This window comes from Nematolebias whitei, chromosome 6, assembly GCF_014905685.2.
Source record: "Nematolebias whitei isolate Nwh7 chromosome 6, NemWhi1, whole genome shotgun sequence".
NCBI lineage: Eukaryota > Metazoa > Chordata > Actinopteri > Cyprinodontiformes > Rivulidae > Nematolebias > Nematolebias whitei.
In genome coordinates, this window is record NC_056503.1 from 42873252 (window position 1) to 42896761 (window position 23510).

Sequence of the window (23510 nt, forward strand, 5' to 3'; positions counted from 1 at the left end):
AGAAAAACTACACTCGGACCAGACAAACTACACCCAGACAAGAAAAAACTACACCCGGACCAGATAAACTACACCAGGACAATAAAAACTACACTCGGACAATATAAACTGCACATGGATCAGAGAAACTGCACCTGGACCATAGAAACTTCACCTGGACCAGAGAAACTACACTTGGACAATAGCAATTATATTGGACCAGAGAAACTACACCAGGACAAGAAAAACTACACCCGGACAAGAGAAACTACACTTGGACCATAGAAACTACACCTGGACAATAGCAATTATATTGGACCAGATAAACTACACCCGGACCAGATAAACTACACTTGGACCATAGAAACTACAGCTGGCCCATAGAAACTACACCTGGACCATAGAAACTACACCTGGACCAGAGAAAATATATGTAGACTGTAGCTATTACAGTATACATAATCACGACTTTAGCTCATTTTCTGGAATTTTGTTTTATAAAACATGCCAATATTCTCATAATTGATCATTTTGAACAAATATCTCACAAACCTCTCTACTGAAATAATCCCTCATCAACATATACCTCAAATATATATTGTACAAAGACAATAGATTGAAAGAGATTCTTTTAAATTCTCAGACTGTAAAAACACATTTCCATATTTTAATTGTGATTAAACTGATCTGAAGACGTAAGACTGATTTAAATCTTCCATGAATATCTGTTTATCCAACCAAATCGGAGCCTTGCTAACAGCAGAGCTGCTGTGACATTTTGTGGATGTTGCACTTGTTGTCACATTTGTTCTACTGAGGGAGGCTGTTGGCAGAGGACCTACCTCCCACGAGATGACCAGTTCGTGCCTGCGGCCGTTTCCTCCACTAACATTTGATGGTGCCACAGCAGGAACTGTGAAAAAAATAATAAATAAAAACTCAGGACAGCATTACTAAACCCACTCAGCAAACCGAAATATTTATTTAATTCCAGGCAACTGAAGATAAAAAATAATGAATTTGGCAGAACATTGAAACCATAGTTAACTTTATCCTCCTGATTAATAATAATAATAAAAAATAATCAAACTGATAACCACAGGGGAGTCCAGCGTTTTATAATGGAACCCTGCAGTTGACATTTGGCTCACATATTGTGAGTTTATGGATGAATTAATTGTGTGTAGATACATTAATTAGTCTGTTAATTGTGCTGAAGAGATGGGGCAGATTTTGATAGCTCTTCTGAAATGACCACCGACCTTTGTAATTATATTTTTAGTGAGGAAATGAGCAGCTAGTGAAGCGGCAGAAGGCATTTACTGTATGGCGATGTGTTGTTGTCTCAGGTTAATAAAAGACTGTCTGCTTTAATGGAAAGAAAATAAATAGGTTTTAGAGTCTTCATTGAATATTTTATTTTTTTCCACAGTTTAAACTGGTTGTATTACAAATTGAAAACAGAACATAGTTGTAAGATCACTGTGTGACATCTTTAACAAACAAATAGTCTCATTTTAGGCTCTTTACCATCAGTCAAAATGTGGCTTGCATGTAGTGCTAATCCGAGGTTTACCTGCTTCTTTGGTCCTAACTTTTCTAGACGGAGCGCTGGGATCTCCCGTCCCGATCGCATTGTTTGCCACCACTCGAAACTCATATTCCACCCAGGGGTTGAGCTCTACTGCCACAGCTGACTCCATGTCCCCAGTCACTGGGTCTGGGTCTGCGAACACAGTGTGGCTTGTCAGTTTATTCAGTTGCAAAGAAAAAAAATACAACATGACTATTTGCAGTTTACATCACGTACTTCATGCAAGAAAAACACTGACATAAGTGCAAACTTTCAGCCGTGAGGGTGTTTGACAGCGTTCCAATTCACACTGTGGAAAGCGCTGAGGAATCAAAGACTTTAAATTACACCCTCACTCGTGGTATAAAAATGTTGCCTAGGCAACCAAGAGTGTAAAGAGGATTTTCTGGCCAAGCATCCAAAAAGTTTTTACTCAACTCAAATGCATCTTAAGAGTCAAATGTGCATCTTTTGACAACATGGAAAAAAAAAAAATGCTTGGGATGGTTTTTTTTCTGACACAAGGAGCCTTAGTTATAACCAGGTTTATTTGTGGTTCCTAGGGTTTCCAAAAGCAGAATGGGAGGAAGAGCTTTCAGTTGCTCCTTTCTTGTGGAACCAACTTCCCGTTTCTGTCTGTGAGGCTGACACATTGTCTACATTTAAGATTAGGCTCAAGTCTTTCCTTTTTGATAAATCCTATAGTTAGGGTTGGCTTGGGTTTCCTGAGCTATACCTTAGTTACGCTGCTATAGGCTTAGACTGCTGGAGGGCAAACTGACAACATTTCTTTGCTCTGCTGCTGTTTTTATTTGTCCTACCCGTTTTGTATTAGTATTTTTTACTATCGTTGACGTGTTTTTGTCTTTCTTCCAATAGAGGGTACATCTGCACCTCCATCTGGACCTGCCTTTCTGTGTTAGTCTGTTTCTCCTTCCTGTCCTCTCAAACCCAGCCGGTCAAAGCAGATGGCTGCTTGTCCTGAGCTCGGTTCTGCTGGAGGTTTCTTCTTGTTAAAACTGAGTTTTTCCTTTCCTCTGTTGCCTTTGTGCTTGCTCAGGAAGGGAGACTGCAACAACGTGAAGGTTCAACGGGTCTGCTGGCTTCTTTAGATAGAGAACTTTACTAACTGGCTTTTGTATGTATTTGAATGTTCAGTGCCCCGAGAAAAGTTCTCTTGTGGTTTGGCACTATATACATCTTATTCAACCTTTATTTCTACAGGTTAATCCCATTGAGCCTCGGTGCCTCATTTACAAGAGAGAGACCAGACTTTTTAACAAAGAGTGATAACAGTGGACAACAACAACAACAATAGGCAATCATAAAAGATGCGTACACTTTTTTTTTTCGTTTTAAGTGAAAATAAAATGGCCACCAAAAGGACAATCAAAAGGAAAAGTAGTGAAAAAGGAGCTAGATGCAAGGCGGTGTAGAATACTAAAAACAGGAACATGTCTGCATTGATTTTTGTCATTATTTGCCAGTAAACTGATTTGAATTTTATTCCTAACCAAGTAGGTCTATTGCCTAAAAACATCCCCAAAATGACAGAAATGTTGCAATAACATCTGTTATTTATGTGTTAATAAACCATAAATAATGTTTTTTTAATATAAATTACGTTAGCGCTAACCTTTTTTTCCTCATATAAAATAAGCACTTTCTTATTTACAAACAAAACTCAACCTTCCATCCATTCATTCTCTTTCTCCGAGTCGCAGGAAGCCTATCTCCAGCCGTGACTGTGCGTGAGGCGGGAGACTCCCTGGACAGGTGGCAAGTCCATCACAGCAAAGCTCAACCATGAGGTAAAATAAGTGTTTCAATAATTGTGGCTTTGAGGTACTGTAGTGCCTAAAAATTACAAGTATGAAAAAAAAAAAAACACCTTTAATTTCCCAGTTTCAAATCTATGTCCCGTTGTTGAAAGTGGTACATGTACCAGAGTCCTAATAGAATCTAATTAACACTGTGACATGATGAAGAAAATGGCTCTTAATGACCTTTTTAAATTTGTGGAAACTGCTATAAGAGTCATATTTGAGAGAGGAGAAATGTTCTATCTGGTCATTTAGTACTGAGGACACCATTATGAGTCCAGTTTAAGGGTATGGACAAATGGCCAATAAGATCGTTTGGACTAAAGGACTTATGGAACTGAGCAGGTGTTTTATTGCAAAAGGCCAGATTGAATTAAGTGAGAAGAGGCAGACATGACATGTCACTGGGTCCTGGATTGTAGCTTTCAGGCATTCATTAACATTAACATACGACTTTTAACGTGATTGTCAAGTCTTATGAGGATGTGCCACTTTTTGTTCGTCTAAAATTATAGCAAATAGATAAAACAAACATAATATTACTGTTTACTCCAGCATGTAAAAGCTGGGACAAGATCCTTTAACCTCAGAACTCTAATCATTATTTTATTTCAAATTCAGTGAGCAGAAGTGCGGAGCAAAAATAAAAAAAAAAGGACAACTCTATTGCCTCTGTTCCTATTGACTGCACGGTCCTTTTATCTCCTCTGCAGATTCCCAGTGACTTGGCATATTTTCACACCAGGTGGTGAGGTTCCAGAATTTACTTAACACTTGGCATATGACATTTTGATGCATGAACAACAGCCTAATTGCAGCATCAGAGCACATGAAGAATTAGAAGTCATTACCCATTCAATCAATTCTCACAGTTTCTGCAGAACTGAGCATTATAATACATCACATTCTCAGACTGCAAAATGCCTCATAAATGTGTTTAAAACTAAATTACCAGGAGGGAACTTAACAAATCTGGTCTGTTTTTTTTTTTTTTTTTTTTCTGACTTCCATAATCAAGCGTTGCCAATATTGATCCTGCAGTAGAAAATAAACAGTAACTGAAAGCTTATCCATGTCGCAAATGAACCATAGGTCTCTGAGGCAGTGGAGCTTACGCTCTTATCAGAAAAAAAAAGCAGCTAACAATGAGATGACGCTGTCAAGCAGCTGCTCTTCAAACAGGAGCTGATAGCTTTGTTTGCAAGAAGTCGGGGCTAAACGCTCAGTCCCCTTTATGCTAATCCGAACAAGTTCAACACGGAACATTTATCACTGGGTCCTAATTGTGCTTTATTGAATTAAATGTAGTTGAACAGACACGATGTGAGAGGAGTGTATACAAAGTATGATTAATATATCTTTGGGGATGTATCATTATCGCACCTTAGACTCTGCTATTATTATCTGACGGCATATTAAGACAGATTGCACACAACGCTTAGCAAGCCCTCATCCATTAACGTTAAGTGATAATAACTGATGGTTATTCTCTAAAGTAACCCAAAAACGAATCCAATTTGTTTCTAAAGATCTGGAAGTGCTATGTACTAAATGAATACGGATAAGTCTTATAATTCAAGAGCAAAAGGTTAATTTCCCACTAAGTGCTGATCTGACTTTGACATTTGAAACAGGCTCGTTACTTTTAACGAAATCCTTCTCACCATGGACCGAGTTCAGCCGTAAAACAATGCGGGACTTTTATTTGCACTTTTGAAACCGGCATCTGAAGAAACTCCCAGTTTTATTTGTTTCAAACCAACTTTGGTAGAATATTCAGTGTTAATATTTAAAGTAAATTACTAAAAGACATTTTAATTATGACACTCATTAACACTACCTTGTCCCTATTGACCTAATCCTTCATTTTTGTGTATAACTCCAGGCAGGATTATGGGCCTTCTTTATGGGCACACATTACATTTTTAAATCTGGAGGCAGCAATTTGGTCCTTATTGATTACCTGTTTTGACAGTTTGCCACCCTAATGAAAAGGGGCTACGGGCTTGTAAATTGTAGGTGCTGATAGGGCTGTGGTTGTCGAGGCCACGCGTCCAAGACAAAGTGGCTGTGGTGTCTGTGATCTCCTCTACGATCACCACTCCAGGGGGTCCAGGAGGACCTGGCAGGGGAATAATTAGAAGACACAGATTAAATTAGCCTACAGCTGTGGACATCTGATGTAAAATTGCTTCCAGAAAAACAAAATAAACTGTTCTAATGTGTATAAGAAGAAGTAAAAAAAACAAAACAACATTATGTGGTAGTCTTTCTTGTATTTCAATTCAGCTGAACATGTGTTTACTTCAGACCTCAGAGCAGAATGCAATCTGTAAGTGCAACAAACATCGAAGGACTCCGGGGTGAACAGCTGTAAAAGAAAAGCTGGCAGGTGAGATCCTCCGTAAAACTCAGTGTACTGTGTCCCTAATAGGCTTCTGTAAGACGGTTGTAAAGAAAGTGGCATTTGCATTCTCTGATCCAGACATACTGTACTGTGTATGGCTTGACTACGGGAACAATGTCATCGATGAAAGTTCCAAGTGGAAAGCTGTAGTACTTCATTAACTGCTGTGCTACCATTTTAGCACATAAACTTTTCAGCCGGCGCTAATTTATTTAAACATATAGAATATTTAATACAGCTTAATGAATGAGAGTAAATGAGTACTCCACCATACTCAGCACAGTATTGTGCAGCTTAAAAGTAAAATTCGTCTGGCTGAAAACATTTGCTCAAGTGTTTTTCTATTGGTGCAATTTAGAAATGCCTTGTTTTAATAGTATTTATTTTCAACAGTATTTATTGTTTGCATTTGTATTGTACACTTTTAAGTTCATGGTGGACAGTAATTATGTGTTTAAAATATTCTTCTAGTTTCTTTAATTTCAAGTTTTTGAATAACATATTCAAAGAAACGTTGGGTGTCTATGATGGACCAAATTGATTGGTGAAACTCTGTCTTACTATGGCTGACTTTCATTCCTTTTTGTTTCAAGTGCATACCGCCACCTCTCCAAGTTCTCTTCCACCTGTTCCCTGTTTTCACCACAGATCACAATGTCATCTGCAAACATCATAGTCCTTGGGGATTCCTGCCTGACCTCATCGGTTAGTCGGTTCATCACCAGAGCAAACAAGAAGGGGCTCAAGACAGATCCTTGATGCCAGTTGCATTAAACATATTTATCAGGGATGATCCGATCAGGTTTTTTGCTGCCGAGCACCGAAACAATCACCCATGGTGCCGATCACAGATACCGATCACTGATACTGATCATATGGATTGGTTGTATTTGTTTTTTTAATTTAGTTAAGATAAGTGCTACTTGCTATGTGATCTGGAAAATAGGAACCATAAAATCACCTTAATTTGGAGAAAAAACATGTTTTAATTTACTTTTCCAATTTACTTGCAGACACAATACAGCAACTAATCAGTCAAAAGGACAACTGAAAACAATGTATCTGCTATCAGTAACATAATCTTTAACATATTGAAAACATTAAGGCTCTAACAGGCTAAATAGTTCAGAAAGTCAAATAAATCTCAAAACATTGCTTAAATACAGTATATAAACTACTTGATCTCTGCAGGCTGCAAAGGTGATCGCTTTTTGTGATTGGCAGTGAAAGCCATTGATCGGTATCAGCCAGTCACATACTTTTTAATTGAAATCATTCGATCATGATCAGTAACCAATCGATTGGAACATCTCTAATATTTATATTACAATATTTAAATGGCTTCAGCCTAACAACAGTTTTACTAAACCAGCAGATTTTATTGACAATGACTTGAATGTTTTGACAATAGCCCAAATTATTTTTGTTCCTAACTTTACGTTACCTTTAACTAAACTTTATACAAAAAAAATGTCTTATTTCCTTTAAACAAAGGCTGATTAATATAACAAACTAAAATATTGGAGATTATTGTTTAATATGGTGACAATATCAGTTGTAATGAACCCACATTTTTGTTACTTTCTGTTCAATCATCACTTTCATCTTAACCGGGTGAGGTCATCAAGGTCATTGAGAGGCTGTTGGTTGACATTAGAATGCAGACCATGGATGTGTGGTACTTAAAATATAATAGCTTATGATTTGTTGTAGTCCAAGCAGTCCTCTGCACTTTGACACTGTGACGACAATAAACTTTAGATAAATTGTGCAGCCCTACTCTAAATTCGCCTAAGGTTTCTGAATGACTTACATAAAATCAATGAATGACCTAATAGCTTGGTACTTGGTACTTTCAGTCAAACATGGACGTTAGTGCTTTGAGCAAAATGTTCTGAGCTCAAACCCTGACTGGTCAGACTATGACCCCAAAAATGTAACTTACCAATTTTTTTTGCGTTTTCTCTCTTTTCACATTGTTTTCATGAGCAATAGCCAAAACAGTAGGATTAAACTGGTGTCCAGCATGCTATATGTAAAAACAAAGTAGAACTGAACTAAACATATTTGGATGAATGTTCTTTATAAATGTTTTTGTCATCAGAAAAAAAAAAAAAGGTACCCCTTTACAATAAGGCTCCCCTATAGATGGCTAATAAATAGTGTATAGATCTGTTATTAATTCCTCTATAAACACTGTATAACTCATTAGTTACTGCTTATTGTGCATTAAGGGTGACAGAGCAGTTTCTTTCCAAATAGTGAGCCAAATCTGTTCACCTTTATATTTCATCTAGAGTTGTTATATGAAACATTTCAGACTAACAACTTTAGCATATAATATTGTACTTTATCACTGCATTTTAAGTATCTACAACTAATGTTATAGCCTAAAAAAATAGGTTTACAAATCCTTATTGTGCTTACAAAGTAGTATCTTAGTCTGAAATGTTTAATATAACAACTCTAGATGAAATATAAAGGTGAGCAGATTTGGATCACTATTTGGCAAGAAACTGGTCAGTTTTGTCTCTATTACCCTTAATTAATGCATAATAAACAATCATTAATGATTTATAAAGTGTTTATAGAATAATTAATATAATATATATATAAACTATGTATTAGCCATCTATAAGGGGAGCCTTATTGTAAAGTGGTACCAAAAAAAAAAAAAAATGCTTGTGGCTATGAAGCATGGGTCCATTGTTATTCATAAAGTAATGAAGAGCCTGAAAACTTGTCACTGAGATAAGAAGAGAGTCAAAACCAGACCTGCATGGACAATAATCATTACGTAACATTACATTTAGAGAAGAAAGGACATTTTATCACTAGACAGTGGAGAAAGTCTATTTAAAAGTGAATATTAAAATTATTCATGCAGACAGTCTGTTGAGCACGTTCACAGTGAGGATAGTAAAATGTTCTCAAAAGGGGGTTTGAAATGTGGTGGGCATCAATCCTCTCTCTCCTTGAATGTTTGATTTTTTTGTGAATTGAAAACAGCCCACTGTTTTTATGGGTCTGATGAAAATAAAGGTTGAAACCATTGCTCAGGAGCCTAAATATACACTCAGCTTGTATTCTTCTTGAACTGAAGTCTCCTAAAGCAGCTGTGCATGAGAATGAGCCAATCATGTTTCAGGGACACTGGTCACTGGGAGTGGGGGTGGGGGTGTATTTGGGTATCTGGTGAGGAGTGAACAGAACAGTTACTGCTGCACTGAAAGATATCGGGCTTACCTCGCACAAGGAGCTCTGCTTCTGCAAACACAGTGTCGGCACTGGTCTGGGCTTTGCATCCATACTTCCCAGCATGCCTCAACAGAATGCTCCTAATCATCAGATCCACCGTCGAGGACTGCTGCAGTTGAGAAAAGGAAAGCATTAAAAAAAACGGAAGGCATCCGGCAAGCCTAAATGAGCATGACACAAGAAGTGTGATTCCATTACAACTTGTAGAGGCTCATGCGGCTTGAGAAATTCCTGTTTAATTCAGGTGCTTGCGTGGCGTTACATTCTTCAGCTACTGGTATTTTCTGTCTGCTGAAATGAGAAAGGCCTGAGGCAAGACTGGGAATAATCCAAGGTCTACAGGCAGCTGTTTAGCACGAAACCTGATTAAAATTACAAGCCACGCTTCAGCCCGGTCTGTGTTTGCCTGTGAAGGATTGTCACTGCAAATACTTCCTCTCTAGAGCGCTGTTGTGGCGCAGGACACCTCGGGAAAAACGTGATTTTAGCAACCGTTGTTGACAAAAATAAATAAATTTATTAATTACTTTAATTGACGACATAAACAAGGCTTGTTGCTCTGGTGCTAATGTGCATCTAATCTTTTTTTAAACCCTGGTTTATTTGTCAAACGTGTTTTATGGTAAATAAAAAAAGAAACAAAAAAAAACTCTATTTTCTGTGGCATTCAAACAGTTGTTTAAACAAAACTTATATCAGTGTTAAAATATTAGCCAAACCACCTCAAACGTACGGTGGCACTAAGGTGCAAATGAAAAACATTTGAAACAATGGAATTAAATTTGATAAAACAACAACAAAACCACAACAATATTTGGAAAAAAAACGTAATTACATTTGAAAAAAGTAATTAAAGTAAGTAAAGTGACCGGAATCACATTAGAAAAAACAGAATGACATTTGAAAAAAATGGAATAACATTAAGCCAAACAGAAAGTTTTTTTTATTTTTATATATTTTTTTACTAACAGCATAAAACCGAACATAGAATATACAGTAAAGGGTAAATGGACTGTACTTATATAGCGCCTTTCTATCTTATTTCAAGATACTTAAAGTGCTTTACACTACAATCTGTGTCCTCATGGACTCATTCATACAGCACTCTACTAGATCTCTACAAAGTTAATTAAACAAAACATTCTTAAGAGACTAATCAGAGCTTTAGATCACATTCATACACTGATGGGACACACATCAGAGGCTATGAGGGGTTCAATGTCTTGCCCGGGGACTCTTCAGCATGTGACTGCTGGTGGATTTGAACCTCAACTCTTGCACTGGACAACGACTGCTCTAACCACTCAGCCACAGCCGCCCCGTACAGTACACACACAATGGAGATACAGTTAAAAGGATAGTCTGCTAACTGTATCTCCGTTGTGTGTGTACTGTATATTGTTCTGTTGTTCGGTTTTATGCTGTTAATAAAATGAAAAAAAAAAAAAAACTTCCTGTTTGGCTTAATATAATTCCGTTTTTCTAATGTGATTCCAGCCACTTCCTCTTTGGCCACTTCTGCTTTGGCTTGATGTAATTCCGTTTTTTCAAATGTAATTCCATTTTTTTCAAATGTAAATCTGTTTTTTTCAAATGTTGTTCATTTACAACTTAGGGCCACCGTACACACTAGTGATTACAATGTAATTTAAAGCTGATAAATAACAAAAATGACAGATAATTAATACAAATTACATATTTATTTTTCATTCAACAATTTAATGCTGTTTTCAATTAAATTAAAGTGAGATATCAATTCAATGTATTTAAATTTATTGTTGTTATTTTTTTTTATTGTGTTGACCTTTTTATGTGGATTTTATAACAATAGTTTCTTACTTACGTTACAGATTAAGGTAAAAAAAAGCCCCGAAGTGTAAGTTTTAATGGAGCCACGGCTTTATTAGGCTTTCAAAAATCATTTCCAATATATGAAGGTAGACACAGTTCTGTGTTTTCATTTTCAGTTCAATAAACACACTGTACAAAGAATAATAGTGTGCACAATTTCTTTCTTCAATTATTATTTTAACCTAACAATGTGTTGCTGTCACATCACGCACATCTCAAATCATAGTTTCACCATATTTTTAGACATCTCTAAATCTTATGAAGTACATTGTTACAAAAACTATTCTGCCAAACATTTAAACTGTGAGTCATCAAGTTGACATTATGAATGACATCACCACAACATATTTTGGACTATATGACGATGCAATGATCTGCATCACTATACGGAGAAGAAGTGGTAGCCTTATGTCCCCCGTTGCTGAAAGATTTAAAAAGTGAATGTTTGTAGATTTCAAGCTTTTCTGGACTGGAACTGAACAGAGAATGCAAATAAACCTTAATGTTTTTGGTGCAAGATTTTCAAGTGGGTTCAACTGCGGAAGAAAATGGGTATCTTTTTTTTTTTTTTCTTGTTTGAGGGGGTGCCAAGTGGCTGACCCTTAAAACAAAAGTGAGTAATTTTATCCCCAACCAGATGCAATGGAGAATGGTGGCCTCGACCATCATAGGTAAATCTTTAGCCCCTGCACTGGCTATACAAATCATTAGAGGAAACTATGCTTTCAAGCAATATGAAAACTAGAAAGCATAGTTTCCTCAATGGAGATGGCCATCTTGGATTTTGACGTGACAACCCACTTTTCATCAGGAACCTTTCTTACACATACTCACCCACCGACAGAAATAAGTCGTTATAAATATATATGGACTGTACTTATATAGCACCTTCCTATCTTATCAAGATACTTAAAGTGCTTTCCACAACAATCTGTGTCCTCATATACCCATTCATACAGCACTCTACTAGATCTATACAAAGACTAATCAGAGCTTTATCACATTCATACACCAATGGGACACCAATGACTGTTGGTGGAATCAAACCCCCAACATTCCCATTGGAGGATGACTGCTCTATCCACTCAGCCACAGCTGCCCCATATATATTATATTACCGTATATATGTATGAATGACATAATTAATGTACTTCCAAAAATGGACATAAATCAAACAAAATAATAATAATCAATAAAAAATAAAAATAAAAACAGGAAAACAACACTGCAAATGCCCGCTCAGCGTTCACAGATAAAAGCAGAAATAAATCACCCAACCTGTAGCATTTTAATGAGTGTATGTTCAGAAAAAACAGATTTATTGATGAAAAGACAACTGAATATATAAAGTGACTTAGGAATGTTTTGGCTCTTACTCTTGCTCTTACTGTTTGGATGTATTCAAAGTGGTTGCCGTCTTGTTGAAAGTTGATTGGTTTCTGGTTGAAGAACCACTGGAAAGCCACATCCAGCGAAGTGTCGTGTGTCGCTTTGCAGCTCAGCACTACGCTCTCCCCCACGGTCACCTCCACTCTGCTCGGGCTCAGAACCACACGCATGGCCTCTGGAAGCACAAAACTGCTGCACTGTCACCTCAGGCTTACCCAAAACTAGTGTCAAGCAGCTATATGACTGCAACATCAGTGCCAGAGCAGTGATCAGAAGCCTGTTTAAACCTTGGCAAAACAAAAAAAAAAAAAGCCATTTTGAGATTTTAGTTAGCGCTGATTTGGTCTGTGCACAGTGCATATCTGTGATGGACTGTTAAAGTTTGCCCTTGTAATATGATTCTTGAATGTGAAAACCCTTCTTCACGGATGATCAAGCACAATAAATTTCCTGGCACCCAAGAAATGGTGGGGGGTAAAATGACATTGGGGACTGTTTACTGGAGGCTGACTTGTGCTAATTTGGCAGAAAATAAAGGCCTCCAGGGCATCACTTACCTTTTACCCACAGTATGGCAGTCATCTCTGCCGAGCCCAGCTGATTCTCCGCCCGGCACACGTAGTTTCCTTCATCTGCTCGGCTGGAGTTAACAATTTTCAAAGTGTTGTTTCGTAATAACATAATCCTGTAATAAAAGAACAAAAAAATCAATACTAGTATGAGAATGAAAGTCCCATACCGAGTTGAAGCACAACTTCAGGAATACCGTCACCTGCTTAGTTGTGTAGCGTTAAGAAATAACAATATTCACTAAGAATAAAAAAATAAATAAAAATTTTAACATATTTTTTTTGTATAACTCAGCAACATTTCCTGCAGGTAACAAGACGCAAAGGGCAAAAGAAAAAAACATTTAACCCTCCTGCTGCCCTTGGGTCAAAAAGACCCACAAAGACCGTGTTCAGAATAAGGGCTTGTAGGTCAATTTGACCCACGGGCAGCAGGGAGGTTAAAATGTTGAAACTTTGATATATTTCAGGTGTCTTTCAAAGAGGAAACAGAAAAATAAAACATCTACTTTCATCGCTGTACAGTTTTATTTACTTTGTTTAAATTCAAGTATATGTATTTTTTTCCTCATTTCAGCTAATTGCAGGAGTTTGGGAACATATGTGTAAACTACTATTCTACTGTAATCTGCATAACAATTGGCTTGCAGATCAAAACTGGTATATAAGGATGGACCTTCAGGTGCAAACTGATACTTTGTTAGCAAAATATCCCATTCATGTCCCAATCCAATAATTTTCTCAAACACGTGTTTTTGATGTCTGTCGATCTGGATACAAAATGCCAAGTGCAATTAAGGAACTAAATCTCTGGACCTGGGCTGTTTTTGTTCAAATGCAGAGGACACAGAAAACAGTCAATTGACAAACAAGACCAAAGTGGGGGACAACCTTGCAGCATGAACAGCCATTTTCTATTATAGTTTGAGCACAATTTTTCCACAAATTGGGTCTTAAAACCCAGACTTCTCTGTGGCCATCCTAAACACACCTTACAGACACACAATTTGCCAAACTATTGTGTGTGGGGGGATCACGTCAGCTTTCAGCAAGCCAACATTGTTAAGAAATGATTTACTGTGCACAAAATGATATCAGTAGAGAGCTTACCCCCATTCGCTGAATCTCGGAGAAATTATATTTTCAGTGTGAAAGTGAAAAACATATAATCATGGGCCACAAAAATAGACCTCTGTTAGACGTCTGACTGTTGCTTGTAAAAACATCACAGGTAATTATTGTACAAGGTTGTTGTGCATCCAAGATAAAAATTCCCCGGGGTATCCGAAAGAAAAACACCAGATGTGCTGACAAAAAAACAAAAACAAAAAAACTCTGGCTAAAAAAGAGTAACTGGTTGTCCAATAAGGAGATGATAACTTGTTTGACATTCTGTAGAATGGACCTACATTTCCCCATGACAAAAAAAAAAAAAATAGATTTATGTTCTGCAATTTTTCTCTTCACTGCACATGACTTAGCATGGATCAGAAGGAATTTTTGGTCTCCAGGAGAACTAATGCATTACTACACAAATACATGTGTTTTTTTTTTTTTTTCTACTGTGTGTCTGTGCACCGTTTTTTTACAGAATCAAACTTCTGTCATGTATTTGAAAAATGCCTCAGTGTGATACACAAGAGCAGAGGTATTTTCTTCAAGCAAAAGTTGAACAAGAAATTGTATTCAGATCTGCAGGGTTGACCTGTTATTTAACATTGTTATTTAACTATCAACAATGGTGTACCACAAGGCTCTGTCTTGGGACCCACCCTCTTCACAATCTACAGTACATAGGTAATGTAGGTCAGTGCATCCCTGATGCATCCTTACATTTCTATGCTGATGACACAGTTCAGTTGTTTGTCAATATAAAACAGTTGCTAAGGTTTTCCAGCTTTTGCAATCCGCTTTCGACATGATCCAGTCAGATTTGTTCCATCTCAAACTTGTCCTAAATGCTGACTAAACCAAAAGGATGCTTTTTTCAAACAGGAATTTGGTCCCAGCATTTCTTCCTTTGACTTTATCCTTGAATGGTTCTCCTATTGAGTTTGTTGAGTCCTACACATATTTGGGTATCTTGAGCGATTCACATCTCTCTTTTAAGCTCCATGTGGAAAACCTAGTAAGGAAACTGAAAGTTAAATTGTTTTTTTTTTTCAGAAATAGGTCCTGTCCAACTCTGATGGCTAGGAAATGCCTTGTAAGTGCGACTTTCCTTCCCTCCATTGACTACGGTTATATTATTTACATGAACGTCCCTACAAGAACCTGGCAGATGTTGGATGCTGTCTATCATGGTGTGCTAAGATTCATAACTGGCTGTAAGTACCGTACCCACCATTGCACCCTATTCACTGGTTAACTGGACATCATTAACTTCACGCAGACTCGCTCACTGGTACATTTTCATCTTTAAATCACTTCTCAGTCTGTTATCTTCATATATCTCCTCCTACATGTCTCTGCGCGAGTGCAGCTACAGCGTGCACCCTCAGGACATTATTACATGCAGTGTTCCCTCAGTGCGGACTGAACTTGGCAAAAGGGCCTTCTTACTCCACTCCTGTTTCCTGGAATAGCTTGCAAAAAGATCTGAAGATCTTGACCTTGACCTCTCTAAGTGGCTTCAAACATCCACTAGGTTCCTGGCATAAACCAATGCAGACATGTTCTGGTTTTTAGTTTTCTACACCGCCTTACAATATAGCTGTTTTTTTTGTTATATTTTCTTTTAAACACCATTTTATTTTCATTAAAAAAAATAATTCTCAATTTATACGCATCCTTTATGATTGTCTATTATTGTCTTTGTTGTGTACTGTTGTCATCACTCCTTGGTAAAATAAGGTCTCTCTTGTAAATGAGTCCTCAAGGCTGAGTGGGATTAACCTGTATAGATAAAGGTTGAATGAATGAATGACTGCCAAAGAAAAGAAAAAAAAAAGAATAAGAATAAACCTTGACCAAATTAATTTGCATAATGGCTACACAACTTTGTGCAAATGGTCAGAAACTATAATCAGATTTTGTATAATGACATTCAAGGCTTAAAGAAATTGTTTTGTTGGCAAGCAACTGAATTTTGGTGTCCCATAATTCCCTTGTGTGCAATCCACTCAGTTTCAAGAACATCCAACCTGTAAGAAACTAACAGATTTGATTTTCAAATTCCATTAAGTAGCTCCAACGTGAACAGAGGTGAACACAGATGCTTTTAAACGAAACAGTTTAATGTAATGAGGGCAAGCTCAGTGGCTCAAAAAATGCCACGAGGTGCCATTGGGTTTTCATGCACAGCATAGCGACACAAATTCCTTTAAATTTTAGTGTTCGAAAGACAAAGCTGTGCCACATCCGATCTTGTGCCTTTCAAAGATCACAATAGACTGCAATTTGAATAATTACAGTATAATTTAAAATTCATCAAAGGACATTTTCAGCACAACATTTCAGGAGAACGCTACACAATGGGAAATAAAATAGTTGTTAGGATTCTTTGTTCCTCTGCGTCAACATTTGCATAAATCTAAATAAACAGGCTTTCATCTTTGCGTAGCGCCCATGAATCTACCTGATGGAGCCTAAGTGTTGCCGCATTCAATGAGTTTAAAGGGAAAACTGTCAAACTCTGATGCGCACATGATCAAGCAGTTCTCCAAGGAAGCACGAGTGTAACAGAGAAGAAAAACAAACTTACAAACACCACTTTGCATTCATAAGTAGACCCTTATCCAACTGAAGGACACAAACAAGAGTAACATTTGGCTCTGTGTTGTAACAGCAGGGGAATGAAGTGTTTGACATAAGATAGAATGAATGTAGCTATAATCAACAAGCCCACTCACAAGTGGAAGAGCAGTTGTGTACATAATACGAATCAAATAGTAATGTGTTTAAACAAGTACTAAAATCTTGTTATTTCTCTACTTTACATTAAAAAAAAACAATTTATTCAAAATGTATATATTTCAGTTTAGATTTTATTGGCTTGTTAAACTTTGACAAAATTCATCAACTGAAAAGCTGAATTCTTATCCTTACAAAATTGCTATCGATTTATCTCTGACTTAGTTCAAATTGTTATGGCATTAAGATATAACGAAATGTCTTCAGAGCTGACCTTATTAGGAGTAACAAAAGTATGTTTTTCCCATTATAATATTAGGTCATAATGTCCTCCAACATTTTTTTAAAGCTTTTTTTTAAAATACATTGTTCTACAGCCTTTAGTGAGGCTGATTCCATCACTTGGAATTTTCTGCTTGACATTTATTTGTAATAAGTGATTAAAACAACAACAACAACAACAACAACAACAACAACAAGCTTGGATTCTCTGTCTCACACAACACAAATCAGACCTTCCAATATAAATGTTCTTCCAATTCATGTGTTCTTTTTCAGCCCTTCCAATATCTGGGGTTCCTCAGGGATGTGTTTTAGGTCCTCTGCTATGCAGTTTGTATGTTTACTTTGTAGTCAATTTTAGTAACAAAGACATTTTATTATAGGGCTTTGCTGATGACATCAAGGCTCGTTTGAATATTACCATACTTTTTGTCGTATAAGTTGCACCCTTTTGCATAAATTTTCATGTCCTGCGACTTATATAGCAAAGCAATGTATTTACATTTTTTTCTCTATATTTGTAACCCAATTTTTGGCCGAGATCTGATGATTTCATTCATTCTGACATGGAAAATACAGAACACTACAATTTTCAGCCGCTAGAGGGCCCTCGACTAATATGTCAAGCCAAGTGTCCCATTAATAGGTAAAATTGGCTATTGATGAGACACTTGGCTTGCCATATAAAACCACCATCTCACCCCGGAACTCCTGGAGCAAACATCAAATCAGCTGCATTTCGCCATGATACCCAGGCGAAATGCGGCTGATTTGACCAATATAGTGCATTTATTAAGAAAAGTTTAAACTGAGACACACCTTTGCTATAATTTTGAGCAAACAAATAATTGTTTTCAAGTGTTAATATTGTTAAATTGTTGTTAAAGTCCTCCCATGCATGCTCCTGCGACTGCCATTTGGCAGCCAATCGATTTTTGACAACACCGGTCCACGTTTCCAGGTGGTCAGCGGTGACGCATAATAGATGCAACTTATACGGCAAAACGACTTGTGGTTTTTTTTTCCCATTGTATTAGACATATTCAGACTGATGCAAGTACGGTAAGTTAGAAAGCATCAATAAACTGAAACAACTACCGAACTGTCAAAGTAATATTAAAACTGGATGCATTTCTTGATTTCAGTGAATGTGAAACTAAAGGAGTTTGGTTTGAACATCTTATTTAATTCACAAGTTCTGTTTGGGTTCTTTAGCCCTATAAAAGTCTCACTGCTGTCAAGAACCCACTTGTGATTTCTCAGGGTTATTGCAAAGATAAAGACCTCTTTCATATAAGATGTGAAAAAAAAAACTATTTGTTTTCACCACTTCTTGTTGAGCTTTGCATGTTAGTTTAGACCTGTCTTCTCTGTAATATTTAGACATAGTTCAGAATGCAGGGCCTTAAACACAAAGCTTGGCATTTCTTATCTTGCTTTGTGTATATTTTTGAACTATTCTAAGATTGTATTGTTTGCTCATGATGCTTTAAATGGTCTGGCCACATCACATTTAACTGATCTACCCAACATCAGTAAGAGCCTCTCAAATGCCCCACTTCCACTACATGACCTAATCTCTTTTACCTCGTTACTTATTTACCTTGGACCATTTCGTTCATCCATGAATCTAAATTAAAAGATAAAGATTACTGAGCTTTGTTCTGTCTCAAATCTATGGAATAATTACTTCTACATGTGTGCACTTCTATAACTGCAAATATATTAAAATATCTGCTTAAGACTCATCCTTTTCATTTTAAAAGGTGTTTAATAAATAAATTAACCTCTGACATTTGACACATTCACCATTATGTTACTATATAGGTTTAATTTTTATCGTAATCATTGGACGGTGAGCAGTGACCGGTGATTGGGGGAAACGTGGGATGACAGCGTGGGATAAGTTATACAATCTGATAGAAATCAGACATCAGGTTATAGGCACCTGAGGCGCTTTCACGAATTCTGTTTAATCAAGAAATCAATTTCATTCAACATCAACAATGAAAATAATAAAGAGTCCACGATTCTCCTGATTTAATTCATATTGTTTGGCATTTATATGTACAATGTTGAGCTCTTTTATCACCTGCACGGTGATTGAAAATGGCAATGAGAAAGTCACGTGGGCGTGACAAAATCTACCTACACGTAGACAGTTCAGCAGCCACCCAGAGCCAGGAGACATTTTTCAAATTAGGGAGGAATTCACATCCGACAAGGACACTGAGGCAGAAAGGACAAGATAGGGACTGCTGGGTATACAGAATATGTAAATCCATTCAACCTGAGGAGATCTAGAAGGAAACAGTGAAATATCACAGAAAAAGCTTTAACTTGCTGAGGTGAAATCAAACAAACTGCAAAAATCGTTATTTATTTGCTAAATCTGTAAACTGGAACACGTTTAAAAATTCAACAGTTCTAATAAGGAATTGCCAAACTACTATTACTTTGTCTGTTTTAAATGAGTCTGTCATGTACTTTAAAACTAATGGTGTTAATGCTTCCTATTTGAGACACAAAAGCCCTGAACATTACTGGAAATCCATGTTAATTACAAACCTTCATTAAGTCAGCACAGCTGTCAATGCCAGATAAACGTGAAGCAGCTTCGATTCCCCTTGTTCCTTCAAGAATACGACACCTCTCATAGTCTCATAGACGTTTCTATAGATAATGTCAGAAAATCCTTGAAGAAGTCACCCTGACTGGGACCTCAAAATGCACGACTCCTTTGTCTTTGTTTCAGCCATTTTCTGATTGCTATCACCTTTCACAAGGTTGATCTCTATTTACACAGTGACTCTCCTAAACACAGTGTCATCTAGTTCATTAAGGTACCCTTAAGTTGCAAACAACAGCCTGTTAAGGGTGCCAAATTTTGATTGGATCGCAGTTTCACATAAAAAAATAAATAAAAAAAGACTTTGTATAGCATCCAAGGTGTTTTTTTTTATGTTCCTCACTGAGAAATTATAGAAAAAAATGAACTGTATACTCTGGTATGCTAGTTCTTAAAAGTGAAAATGAACTGTACTGTGGTGAGAAATGAACTGATTATTTTATTAATTTCAATTTTCTGGCTCTCATATAAAAACAAACAAAAAAATAAATAAAAACGAAGTAATTATTTCAGATGAGACTTAGCAGTCTGATTATCAGGATGTGGCTCCTTTAAATAGTCAGCTACGTATCATTATGCTTCCAACAGGTGGGCTGAGGAGTATTTATTAGTTTGACATTTAAGGAGAGTATGAAAATATATATTTTGTTTGTCAATCAAAAATGCATCAGCATTCTTGTTATCTTATTATTATTTTCTTAAGTTAAATTTGTGCATCAATAAAATAAAAATAAAAACATCTGTACAAAAACCTTAGAGTATTCTTAGTTTGGCATCTTTCTTGGTTCATATCTTACATCTTACTAGTGTTTTTTGTTACAATTTATACTTTTGTTGGATGTAACTGGGACCTTGTTTACACAATTTCATTTCACCACATGCACCACATGTGGTGCGAACGACAAATAAAAAAACCTTAACCTTATAAATAGGTATGATTTTCTTCAGCTGTGTATGCCAGAAATTATATAAAACACATTTTTCAAAAGTCTGACAAATTTCTTAAAGGCTATTTGATCCAGATGTGCCAAAGCTGTTAATCATCTCTCAAGGGCAACACACACAGGTTTGTCTTGCTATCTTTATGTGGACTTTTCCTTGACTTCCATTCATTTTCCATTCATTTCTATAACCTAACACCAATCCTTACCCTAAACCTAACCGTTACACATGTAACCCTAAACCTAACCCACCAATGACACTTGAAACTTATGAGGGCTTTGGTCCCCACAAAGAGCAGTTGGTCCTCACAATGTGCTTTTACTTTGTTGGTTACAGAAGTCCTCACAATGTACTATGTGTTGAAAAATTATTCTCACAAAATAACAAACAAGGTACAGTTTATATAACCATGCATAAGTTTCACTTAAGAAAATCATAAAAAAGAAAACTGATGCTTTTTTGATTGAAAAATAAAATAACTATACATGTTCCACACTCTCCTTAAATGTCAAACTAATAAACAGTCCTCAGTCCACCTGTTGGAAGCACGACAAGATGTAGCTGCCTATTTAAAGGAGCCACACACTCTGAACAGCGGACTGCTAAGTCACATCTGATACGCAAACGTCCCATTCTCCTGCTCGAAACTCAAGATTCTCGGCTGTAAGTAATAATTTCATCTCCGTTGCTCCGTTTGATTGATGGGCCCTCTCCCCGCTCAGCCCCCTCCAGGTGCACTAGATGTTTCTCATAAAGGAAGATGCATCAAATGGCCATGTGAATTTCAAATGCAATTGCAGAGTCTAAATTGTCAGCATTCTATATCGGGAAGTGGGTTAAGTATGAGCCTCCAAAGCTTCACCGGTACCTATAGTGTTTTATTTTCAGAGTGACACTTAATTTCAGAAACAGTAATGAAATTGAGTTGTGCTGCAACAAGGCATGCATAGTCCCTCAAAGGCCTGGGTGAGAATGATAACACGGGGATTTATGTCATAAAACTATAACAAATAAAACAAAGACACTGCAGCAAACTTTTTAATGCTATGCCCATATTTTAAAGGGCAATTAAGCCTGTTAATGTTCCACTCTACACATTGTAAAAATCTAAATTCAATTTAATGTCGTATTGTAAATTTATGACAGCCTTCAAACATAGCATAAACCATTCATCCCATTAATACCAACATGTTTTCTTTAAACCAACCACCCTGTTAACTCTTTAAAAGTGTCATAAAGATTACCATATCATTCTTAATATTCCAGGAGCTGTTTAGCAAATATCCTAGTTATGTACTGGGCTAAAACAGTTTTTTTTAACAGTATTTGTTTTACTACTTATATATTCAGTCTTCAATTTCCCTGGTATATACAGTATTGTCAGTATCCCTACACAGAATGTACATTAAGCAGCATGGTGCCATGAATTCAGCCCTTGTTATTAGCGACTTAAAGGCATGACAATGTTAATATATGGACTCAGATGTTAGTCTTTGTGTGAGCTTACACAAGTCCTCCCACAGTGGCTTTGATCATCATCACAAGCTTCAAGATTTGCACAAGCTGCACACAGAAGGATAACCGTCTTTTTGTCTCCTGACCCAATCAGAGCGAAGAGTTTGGTTTCAGTATGAATCACTGAGATATTTTACCTTTTATTTGGCTGTATCCTTCTGTCTCCTCTCCTCCATGTTATCCGAGGTTTGGGTGATGCTCTCGGTTTGCATTCCAGAGACACGTCTTTTCCAAGCGTGGCTATGACCCGTACTGGATTGGTGACAAAGGCAGGCGCTGATGCTGGGTGGGACAAACACACAAGGTCTGAATGTGGATTACAAAAATGTTACGTTAAAATCAAAACACTTTTCTCATTATTAAATAAATTTAGGTATGACAATATACATGTTTAATAGAATAATTGGGGACAGCCTTGAAAGGCAGCTACCTATTATTATCCACCTGAAAACAATCTTGCTCTTCTATCAACTTTAATGCGACCAGAACTGCAAAATATACCCTCACAAATGTTATATCAAAACGACCAGCTAGGCACCGTGATGCGTGCTATTACTTTTGTTGACACTTCCAGTTACCATGGTGATGTAATTTGCAAGCAAAGAAGTCATGTTCGTCATTGAAAAACAATGACAGCCAACATTCACAGCCTCTAACGGCCACAGTGAGATCACATGACCAGGAGTGGAGAGGTCTCTGAACAAAACACTAACTTTTGGAGCCATTTTTGTTCAAGATGGCTGCCACAGCTACCTCAGAAAACTCAAAATTGACTATAACTCAGTCATTCTTTGAGATATTGAGCTGACATTTAGTAAGGTCGTATCTGAGAGCAAGTTGCTAAACATTCCTAATGCAAATAAAAAATCCAAGATGGCCACCTTAGCTAAAAGGGAAAAAAAAATACCTGACAGCGATGCATAGGGCATTCTGAATTCAAATCTAAAAATGCAAGATGGTTGCGAAAGCTAATTTCAATCGGATATAACTCAGCTGTTTTTAGAGCTATTTAGCTGAAATTTGGTGAATTTGTAGCTGAGAACAATCCCTATTAGACTCTGATTGCAAATTAGAAGTCCAAGATGGCCTCCTGAGCTAAGAAGGAAAAATCTTGTACAAAGTATACCTGTCATTTTTACAGATAGCTTATTAAGCTGACGTTTGGTATATTGGTAGCTGAGAGCAATGCCCAACACATAGTACTGTCAAATACAATTTTAAAATGGCCGGAACGTGACAGTTCCTGTCAAAGTTTTTCCAGAAACTTTCTAGTTCAACATTCCACTGTGTTATACAGTAATCCCTCGCTTATTGCAGGGGAACCGTACCCTGAATCCCCGTGATAAGTAAAAAAACGCAAAGTAGGAATAGTAGTACACGTAGTAAGTAGTAGTTTATTTTAGTTATTAACACACACACACACACACACACATATATACAT

The 23510-nt window shown here is 36.9% G+C and overlaps 1 protein-coding gene across 1 annotated transcript in view; it reads right to left on the reverse strand.

The window, feature by feature from the left end:
* Nucleotides 1-23510, reverse strand: part of cntn5 (contactin 5) — a 71644-nt gene that overhangs the window by 12365 nt on the left and 35769 nt on the right. Inside the window, exons 7-13 of the mRNA XM_037677634.1 lie at nucleotides 22207-22351; nucleotides 12838-12965; nucleotides 12280-12455; nucleotides 9029-9149; nucleotides 5339-5497; nucleotides 1556-1705; nucleotides 822-892 (exon numbers count right to left, since the gene is read on the reverse strand). Coding sequence (XP_037533562.1) covers nucleotides 822-892; nucleotides 1556-1705; nucleotides 5339-5497; nucleotides 9029-9149; nucleotides 12280-12455; nucleotides 12838-12965; nucleotides 22207-22351 — 950 coding nt within the window. The remainder of the gene's footprint in view (nucleotides 1-821; nucleotides 893-1555; nucleotides 1706-5338; nucleotides 5498-9028; nucleotides 9150-12279; nucleotides 12456-12837; nucleotides 12966-22206; nucleotides 22352-23510) is intronic.